Genomic DNA, 10,824 nt, shown 5'->3' on the forward strand with positions numbered 1-10,824 from the left:
AACCATCCATTACCACAGATCACTGATCTGTATTTTCAGTCCTGGATGTTCCTACCTGAAGCTTTTTTCCCTCCGAAATAAGCTTAATATCCTTTTTCTTCAAATCTTTTGTTCTGTTCAGTTTTCTTTCCAAGTTGGTGGCAAAGCTTTTCTTTTCTTTTTTTTTTGTAGATTTTATTTATTTATTTAACAGAGAGAAATCACAAGTAGGCAGAGAGGCAGGCAGAGAGGAGGAAGCAGGCTCCTGGCTGAGCAGAGAGCCCGATGCAGGACTCGATCCCAGGACCCCAAGATCATGACCTGAGCCGAAGGCAGAGGCATTAACCCACTGAGCCACCCAGGCGCCCCAAAGCTTTTCTTAACTAAGATCTTTTGTGATTTTGAGACCCTTTATAACAAAACTTCTGGATCATAAGTTTTCCTAGCCTGGTGCTTAGTTGCTTGCAAGATACAACAGCATGGACCCTGATTTATTTTCTGGTTACCCTTAATCAGTGGCTAATGAGCAGTGGAGTCCTGTTTTCGTTGACTTGGTGGATTTTTTTAAATGGCACAGTCATCCCTTTGTCCCTCCCTGCACCTAGTGTGCCCCCCCCCACACACCCACCCCTTACTAGCTAGCAGTTGAAGATCAAATTTTAATTGAAAAATTCCCATAAAACCAATTGGTCATTTTCAGTTTGTCTACCTTACTCTCAGTGAATTTAAAACATAAGAAAAAATTAAAGAAATCGTAATTAGTTTCTGCTGTTGAGTTTTAGATTTTTCAATTTTGTTTTTGTTTCAGACTGCAGTGCATTTAAGAGTTTGAAGACATTTTTTAGTAGAATTTTGAAACACACTCTAATGTATAATATTGAGTCTCTAGGCTCTATAATAAACTCAGAATTATATTCAAGTAGTGACATGCTTATTGTATTTCTTTAAGCAGTATAAACTATATATAACAGTAGCAGTACAGATAGAATCCTATTTTAATAATCTTGAAAGGATATTAGAATTGCTACCTGGTCTTTCATGCTCCTTAAATTGCTTTAATTTATGAGGAAAATACTATATTAGCTTAATTTCCAAAAACAGTTTGCCACTTTTAAATCAGTCATATTTATTTTCTTATTTCTAACTATATTTGAATATTTTGTAAACAATTTTTAATACACATTTTGACACTCGTTTTAAAATGTTGTAGAAGTGATTGGGAGTCTGATACTTTTTAGAGAGAGCTCATTAAGATTGGCTTTGCACTCCAGACACACCAAAACAACATTTTGAAAACAGGTCAAATTGGTTTAAAATGCACAGCTATCAAATAACGTGTGTGTGTGTGTGACCAAAAGGTATATATTTTCATTAAATAAATGCCACCTGTTGCCTAACTGAACATGAGAAAAAAATACATATATGATATAATACAAATTTAAAATTAAGAATTAATTAATACCACCTAATTTGGTAAGGACCTGTGAATGCCGGTAGTCCTCAGGGTCGTCTTTGCAAACTAAAACTCACTGTAGCCATATAAGGAAATTAGTGATTAGAACTTATCCGAACTGGAAAAAAACCAAAAACAAAGAACTTAGCATAACTGATGCCTTGCTCTGAAAGAACACGAATATATGTTCCCTTTCCAAAAGTCAAATCAAAATGTGGTCTCTACGAATATGGAAACAAAAAGAAACCTTGGTTTAATCTAAAAAATAATATGAGTAGTGGTAAAATGGAGGAAAATGGTTTATACCCCTCTTTTAATCTGCCTTCTAAGGCAAAGAAATATGTGGTGAACGGAAAAAAATCCTCTCCCAAAAAGGCAAATAAATGACTATCATCAGTTTATTATATCAAAAACTATGCCCGTAGCAAACAACTAGCTGCATTTCAGTGAAGCCCTTTCATGCAGTGGTTGTATATTCTTAAAACTCGGAGGTTAATTTTGAATATGCTTCTTTTTTAAAGAACATTAAATAATATAAATATGTAATTTTTAAATTTAAGAATACCATATATGTATAAAGAATATTCTTTAAAGGAAGGGATTTTGACAGAAGTTAGATTAGAAAATACTAGCACAACCATATTCTCAGGCAGTTTTTTAAAAATATGGATTCAGGGGCGCCTGGGTGGCTCAGTGGGTTAAGCCGCTGCCTTCGGCTCAGGTCATGATCCTCGGGGTCCTGGGATCGAGTCTCGCATCGGGCTTTCTGCTCAGCAGGGAGCCTGCTTCCTTCTCTCTCTCTCTGCCTGCCTCTCTGCCTACTTGTGATCTCTCTGTGTCAAATAAATAAATAAAATCTTAAAAAAAAAAAAATATGGATTCATGGGGCTCCTGGCTAGCTTAGTCCGTAGAACTTGCAACTCTTGACCTTGGGGTCATGAGTTTGAGCCCCATGTTGGGTGTAGAGTTTACGTACATACATATATGGATTTAAAAAATTTTGGGCTGCCTAGGTGGCTTAGTCAGTTCAGTGCCTGCCTTCAGCTCAGGTCATGATCTCGGGGTTCTGGGATCAGAGCCCTTCATGGGGCTCCACACTCAGCGAGGAGTCTGCTGCTTCCTCTCCCTCTGTCCCTCGCCCTGCTTGTGCTCTATCTGTCTCTCAAGTACATACATAAAATCTTTTTAAAAATATATGGATTCATACAGTTTAGTTTTTTAAGCTTTTATTTTTAAGTAATCTCTGCACTCAGCATGAGACTCAAACTCAAAACCCTGAGATCAAGAATCGGACACTCCACAGACTGAGCCAGTCAGGCACCCCTGTAATTGGAGGGCAGTAATATTAATTGTGAGGTGTATTTCCTTACATAGCAAATTCTGGTTAAAAAAGAAAACAAAACCAATATTTTAGCAAAAGTAGCCTTTGAAGTTCATTTTCACTAGACCATGATAACTCTTCTCTGATAGCTAAAGGGCCTCTACTTTGAATTGGGTTGCTCATTTAGTATCTTTGGGGTAAGAATGGAAAAAGCAAAAATCAACAGCCTCCCAAAAAGTTCTCCATCAACTCTCTTCAGCTTTGCCAGTGGAAGGCTTATGTGGGTTTATATATGTATTATGTTCTCAGCTACCTGTGGCATGCTATCTGTATTGTTTGTTAACTGTCATAAGCCTTCAAGATTGATTATATTTTTGATTTGAAGTAATAACTCTGCTAGCTTTTATGAATATACTATTTTATAACTTATTTTGTTTTGCTGTCATGTGATTCTTAACACAAATATTGTAATTATGTGTCTCTCTTTTGGTTTGCTTGACTGGAATTCCCTTCTACTTGGATGACCACAGGTGACCCTAGTATCTTCTGTAGTCTACCCTTGGGCTTTTTTATAGTGAGTAGCATGGTAATGTTAATCGGAGCAAGGTACATCTCAGGTCAGTTACTCTTTAAATTAGACAATTTTATTAGTTAGCACTAATGTATTTGTGTATAACTTGGCAGTTATATGTTTAGTGTTTTTCATTCTTCCTATATTTCATTCTTCTGTGTTTAGGAAGCTGGAAAATCCATGAAAGGTCTAATTTGTTAGACCGATTAATCTTTCAGGGCAGTCAGAATTGAGGACTGTGGCTCTGCTTAATTCTTTTATTATTAGTAAATGACAGTTTCCTTGAGGGGCTACCTTCTGCTGTCAGCTGTGGCAGGAAGCAGAAGTGAAAGTAGTGCTGTGAAAGCTTACATGAAAGGACTTTCAGAGTGACAGATGAATGTTCAAATATAATTTTTTGACAATTTAATTGGCTCTCAAACATACGTAAGTTCTCCAAACTCAAGAAAACTTGTGATGCGAGTCTAAGTATTTCAGTTCTGGTTAAGAGTTTCCACCAGAGTATGTTAGCAGAGTCTCTGGAAAACTCTAAAATTGGGGAACGTATATAGTCTCTTTTATTTTAGTTAAAAGAATGTATTTTGTGAGATGAAGTTTTAAAAATGATTGTTGAAATAATAGGAGTTAGACTTAATATTTTTTGCACCTTAATTTCTGCTCATTAGAAAAATAAAACTACTCAGCATGTTATGAAATACATTGCATAACCTGTGATAATTTAAATGTAATAATCGTTCTGGGGAGCTTTTCCTCACGATAGCTCAATTTTTCTTCCAATTGAGGCTTAAGAGCTTACGTGGCAATGACTTGTCCCATATGTTACCAAGAGAGTGAAATGTTTTTTTCATATTTTTTTCATGATCTTCATAATTAGAGAAAGAGTTCAATTATTTCTCATAATTAATTAGATGTTGACCTGGGTTTAACATGAAAAATGTAAACTTTATTGATAATGGAAAGGACATCTGATTGTAGAAATCTGGCAAGCCTTAACTTAGCTTGACGTCATTAGTTCAGAGCTATATAAAATTTGGAATGAAAAGCATTTAGAGTAGCAGAACATTAGATTATCTTTTATGATAAAATATGAGTTACTTTCCTGAGAACTTAAAACTAGACTACCATTTTCCATATCCTTCATATTTGGGATCAGTTTATTCAAATCTGCTTTCGTAAAAACAATACCTTATGTTGGTATTAGTGCTTTCACCTTATGAAGGACTTCTGGATGCATAAGTCTATGCAGAATTCACAGATGTCTTTTTTCTTTCTGCTGCTTAAGAATGTTTGGTGAAAAAGTCCAAATATTGTAATTTTCCAAAATCTCCAAAATGGATATCCAAAAATATTTCCCAAATATTGTGATAATCCAAAAATAAGTATGGTTTATTAAGAAACTTATGACTTGTTTTCAGAAAAGCTGTATCATATTTTCATTATCCTGAGTTTTTTTTTTTTTTTTTTTGGCTACATAATGATGGTTTGGAAAGGGGGGAAAATATTGCAACTGAATGTTTTCAGTGATTTTTTCCTCCTGTTTCCTCCTTGGTACCATGAGGATGAAAAGTCCTACTCTCTATCAGAATTGAGCCATATAGCTTATCTCTAAGCTAAGGGGTACATTATATGTCTAAATTCCTAGGCTTCCAAATGGATATGATTACCATCTTTAGGTTCTCTCTCTTGGTAACATACGCTGAGATTTGAGAACAGTGGGAATCGCTTGCCTTGATAAACAATTAACAGTAGTGTTAATATTTGCTAATTTTGGAATTGGCCTAGTTATTTGTTTGCATTTTAAACTGAAGCCAGTATTTAGAAATCATGTGGAATGTGTAGCTCAAATGATTGAATAGTCTTCATTGCCTCAACTCCTAAATTGCGTGTGTGTTGTTACTGATACATGTGGTTTTTGTCCCCCGTTTTAGGTATCCCATAAATGATACCAACTCATGGATTCCAAAGATGCGAGCTCTTTGCCTAATGAGAGAATCCAGCGATTGTCTCTTAATGTGATGACACTATTCGTAGACTCTGATTTTATTTATAAGCCACTTGCTGCATGACCCTCCAAGTAGACCTGTGGCTTGAAATAAAATGCAGCAGAAAGAATGCTATAGAAACATTTGGTGTGTTTTTTAACATCAAGAGTTAAGATTGGGCCAGCCACCTTGGGGGCTGACCCCTCCTTTGCCATCGTGTCCTGCCCCATTCCCTCTGAGATCTAGGAAGAATTCAGGTCCTTCATTTCATTGGAATCTTTCATCAAACACACTCAAACGCTGATGATGATCTAGGATTTGGTTCTCTGCACTACACACACTTGACTAAGGGGTGATTACTAACCAGCTAAAAATGAGTGGCTTTTTGTTCCGTTTCTTTTTAACAGACCCTAAAAGTCCTCTTTTCTGCATATTAAGGAGGCCACAACATCTTCCGCGAATGTTTAAATGGACACCTCTATGGAATTCTTAAAATGCAAATTGAGTACTCTCATAGCTTAGACATTTTCCAGAAAGGTATTTGCCAAAACTGAAATTCTTCAGATATTTTACATGGTCTCACTCATTCACTGAATTGCTGTCTGGATCTTCTAGGGAAGGACACTTTTTCCTTTCTTTTTTTCATCTCTCCTTTTTATATTCTTCACTTTGTATAACATACATGCCTATATATATTTTATATAGTGAAGGCAGCCCATTTATAAATCAAGAGTACATTTTACATGATCTCACTAATACACTGAATATCTGTCTGGATCTTACAGGGAAGAACACTTTTTCTTTTCATCTCTCCTTTTTATATTTCTTACTTGTATGTCTAACATACATGCCTATATATTTTATATACAGAGGGTAGCCCATTTATAAATTCAGAGCACATTGTATTCAGTAGGTTATAATGGGGCTGGTCTTAAGTGGACCATTGTATGTATAAATATTTTGGGGAAATCACTGTATACATTTTGGGCAACGGTTACGCATATTTACAAGGAGAAACTTTTTCTTAAAAGAGCCAGCATTTAAAGTTTATGTTCTTAGCCAATAAAAGGAAATGTACTTTATTGTGACTTCATCTATATTTCTTATACCTTACCTTTTTATTTAATTGTTTTAGCTGGATATATGTCTTTAAAAAGAAAGGAAAAAGACAAAACTGTGGAATACTATGGTAAATATTGTTTTCAAACAAGCACTAGTCCATATAAAGTTTTAAGTGCACAGTACCATGTTAACTTTGACATAATTTTAGAAATACTTGGGATTGTTTAGAGGGGATAGTAAAAAAGGTTAAACACTGAAGTAGAAGAAAACCTTAGGAATAAAGCCAAGAATCTCTCTGTATCCAAATATGTTACTAGTTGCTTGTAAGCAAGTATAATTTCTGTTTGGGATCACAGAGAATTATCTCCACAGTTACTGTCCTGAAGAAAGGTTTGCAATTAGAAATGGCTTCCAGTGAAGCCAAGAATTTCTCAAAATGGTATTACATGTTATAAAAACCTACTTAATCCAGCATCTGAATGTCAATTTTTTAAAATCCTGAAATTAATCTCTGTTTACTATAAATAAAATACTATCTCCTAATATTTTCTTCAACCAGTGCTGAAAATGGGGAAATATTTATATATTAGTATAAAAGGTCTTGTTTTGTTTGGCATTAATGGTGGCTTGCATTTGCAGTTCTGATTATGCTGTTTCTAAATTATTCAATCTACTTGGGTTTTATTGCTGCAGCTGCCACTTGAGTGACAAAAATATTATAGAAAGGTACTGTGAAATTATTACTCTGTGACGAGGGTACTTTTAAACATAATTATGTTTCTACAAAATCAGTTAATTGTAAATAATTGTTAAATCACTGTTCAGATAATTTTAAGATTCCATTAATTTTCTATAAATTGAAATATTTATAAATGTTTGAAACTGTGCATATTGGTATTTAATGATAAAATGACTTAAAATAAATTGACCCCTCATTCCTACTTGCATTTCTCATTTATAGACTAGAACTTAAAATCAAGGTTAAATCCAGAAGGCTGTTTCAGGAAACATAAAGCTCAGCTGCTAGCACTTAATCAGGCACGCTCTAAAGAACTAACCAAGAGCCTAAGAAGTAGTTTCTGAAATGGTGAGCACCTTAATCATTCTATTGGAAAAGACTACACTGTTCCACCTCAGCATCCAGAAAAAAACGGGTGAGGTCAGAAATAGTGATCACTTAGGGCCTCTTGTGCTAGCCATGCCTTTCTACTGGTTTCTTTCTGTTATCTGGGTTTGCTGATGGAGTCAAATGTACCATTATTCTCTCAACCTGATGGCCAAAACTTCAATCTTTCGTTCTTTAGTTAATCTGCAAAAGAAGTAAGTGCATCTTTGCTTCTGTAACAGTATCTTAGAATTTTTAGTGTTTCTTTTGAAATGCCCAAACTTAATTCTTTCGCTTTCTGAGTGTTTTGTTACCATGTTGGGAATGAATGCTAGGTATTTATGAGAAACCAGCAAAAAAAGATGTCATAGCCCAGAACCTAACAGCACTGATGGTACAGTAGGTAGCATTTAACTCATCGTGTCTCCCTAACGGTAAGTAGAAGCACAAACATTATTTTTACAGCTTTAATGAGCTATGAAATTGATACACGGAGAACTGCACATATTTAACTTATACACTTTAAGGAATTGGGACATATGCCAACACCCATTATACCATCACCACAATCATGGTAATAAACAAATCCATCCCCTCCACACGTTTCCTTGTGTCCCTTTGTTTTGTGTGTGTGTGGTAAGAATGCTTAACGTGAGATCTACCCTCCTCATGCATTTTTAAGTGCACAGTACCATGTTAACTGTAGACGGCACATGAGACAACACATCTCTTGAATTTACTTTTCTTACGCAACTAACTAAAGCTATTGAACAGCTGCTCTGCTTTCCCCCAATCCCTGGTAACCACCAACCTATTCTCTGTTACTGTGAGTTTGACGTTTTTGTTTCCTTTTTTGATTCCACACATAAGTGAGATTATGTGTGTTTGTCTTTTTGTGTCTGGCTTATTTCACTTAGCATAATGTCTTCCAGGTCTAGTGATGTTGTTGCAAGTGGTAGGGTTTCCTCCTTTTTTGAGGCTAAATATTTCATTGTGTGTGTATATGTATATATACATACACATACACACACATACCACATTTTTTTATCCATGCATCTGTTGATGGACTTCTGGGCTATTTCCATATCTTGGATGTTGTGAATACTGCTGTGGTGAACATGGGAGCGTAGATCGTTCTCTGAGATCCCAGTTTCCATTCTTCTGTGTAAATACCCCGAAGTGGGATTACTGAATCCTATAGTAATTCTTTTAGTTTTTAAAGGAATGTCCGTACTGTTGCATAGTGACTGTACCATTTTACGTTCCTACCGACAGTGTAGAAGGATTCCAGAAATAATTTTTGACTAAAAATACTGAAATAATGAAGTCTACTTGTTCTTTGTTTTTGCAACCTAACATTTTTTTCCTGACAACTTTCATGAGGTCACGTAATAGTTGGAAAAATGAGTGACTCTGAGGGCACCTGGCTGGCTCAGTTGGCAGAACCTGCAGCTCTTGATCTCAGGCTTCTGAGTTTGAGCCCCACATTGGGCATAGAGCCTACTATAATAATAATAATAATAACTTTAAAAAAAACCCTCTACTTTTAAAGATTTTATTTTTTTTAAAGTAATCTCTAAACCCAGTGTGGGGCCCAAACTCACAATCCTGAGATCGAGTCACATACTTAGACTGAGCTGGCCAGGCACCCTGAAAACTGACTTCTAAATCGACTCAATTACTACTTGGCCTGTACTTTGTATAGGTACTTATCTTAATTCCAGTTTTATGATAAAATACTAGATATGCTAAGCACCATAGAGAAAAAGCTCTCAAAAGTATTTCCTGAGGTTTTCCTTTAAATCCCATTTAGTGAAAATGACCCATTAAATTACATGTGGGGACTATAAAGATAAATACTCTGAGAAGCAGAAGGTCGGTTCAAAACAGGTCGCTCAAGGGGTGCCTGGCTGGTTCAGTTGGTGGAGTGTGCTGCTCTTAACAATGTTAGGGTTGTGAGTTCAAGCCCCATGTTGGGTATACAAATTGCATAAAAATAAAATGTTAAAAAATAAATAAATTGGTACAAACATGGAACAGAATATGTGTAGCTTTAGAAAATGATACTGTAGAAACATGGAAACTATCCAGGAAAAAATAAAAGAGCAAGGTGCAGAGGAGTGCATAAGTGTGCTCTTTCTGTTAAAAAGAAAAGCTGGGATGTTTGCCTATGCTGTGAGGACATTTTAGGAGCTGTTAATAGTGTTTACTTAGTAGGACAGAAAGTAGTGATAATCGGACATGCGGGAGACAAGGGTGAGAAAAACCGTTCCACTGTTCATACCTGTTTGAACTACATTAATTGTTAGCGTATGTAATCTTGAGCCATGTTAATGTATTAGCTGTTTAACAAATCTAATTTAAGGGGTCCTGATCTCAGCCCAGGTCTTGATCTCAGGATGGTGAGGTTAAGCCCTGCGTTGGGCTCCATGCTGGGCATTGAGCCTACCTAAAAAAAAAAACAAAAACAAGACTTCTGAATTTAAATTCAGAAGTCATTGTACATGAGTCTTCATGGCATCATTATTCATAACAGCCAAAAAAGAGGAAACAAGCTGTTGATGAATGGACAAATCAAAGGTGATATAGCCATACAGTGGAATATTATACAGCTATAAGAATGAATAAAGCACTGATAATCCATGTGGTAACATGATTGAGCCTTAGAAACTATACAAAGTGAAAAAAAGACACAAAAGCCACTTACTGTGTGATCCCACTTACAGGAAATGCCCCAAATAAGGAAATTCATAGAGGGACAAATGGTTACTAGTTGCCTGAGTCTGGGCTGGCGGGGAAGGGAAAAGAGAAGAAACTGCTAATGGGCATGAGGTTTTGGCGGGGGATGGGGGTGGTGGTGATGAAAATGTTCTAGAATTAGTGGTAAAGGTTGTACAACTCGGTGAATATACTAAAACCCACTGAATTATACACTTCAAAGGGGTGCATTTATGGCATATGTATTATATCAATGAAATACATAATGTTACGAATTCGGATGTTGTAAGTTAGTTACCCACAGGCAAATTCAGGCCACAGGCTTGTTTAAAATAACAAAATTATTTTTAATTTGCATTAATGTAAAGTCAGCCTATGACCAGTCCCTGATGGGAAATAAGTTCGTAATCTCTGAAATGAGCCCTCGGAAGGAAGGCTCCTTGAAAAAGTGGAGGTTAGTGAATTTAACTTTTTTTCTTCCATTTCCATTAACTTTTTCAAGTATCTAATATTGGAAATAAGGGAAATGATTTAGTCACTAATACATAAAAGATTGCGATGAAACAGAAGATCCGGCCTTCTATTCACCTTCCCAAAGGTTTCCATGGATGGTCTGTCCAATAGAATGTATTC

At 35.8% G+C, this 10,824-nt stretch overlaps 1 protein-coding gene across 3 annotated transcripts in view; it reads left to right on the forward strand.

Moving 5' to 3' along the window:
- GK (glycerol kinase) overlaps positions 1-6,839 on the forward strand; it is a 79,316-nt gene extending 72,477 nt beyond the window's left edge. For 2 of the 3 annotated variants that reach the window (XM_045994848.1, XM_045994849.1), the window contains 2 exons: positions 3,284-3,370; positions 5,253-6,839. In XM_045994848.1, the coding sequence (XP_045850804.1) occupies positions 3,284-3,370; positions 5,253-5,263 (98 nt within the window). In that variant the 3' untranslated portion in view covers positions 5,264-6,839. The remainder of the gene's footprint in view (positions 1-3,283; positions 3,371-5,252) is intronic. The other variant, XM_045994850.1, reaches the window with a different exon arrangement.
- The last annotated feature ends 3,985 nt before the right edge of the window (positions 6,840-10,824 follow it).

Source organism: Meles meles, chromosome X, assembly GCF_922984935.1.
Source record: "Meles meles chromosome X, mMelMel3.1 paternal haplotype, whole genome shotgun sequence".
Lineage (NCBI taxonomy): Eukaryota > Metazoa > Chordata > Mammalia > Carnivora > Mustelidae > Meles > Meles meles.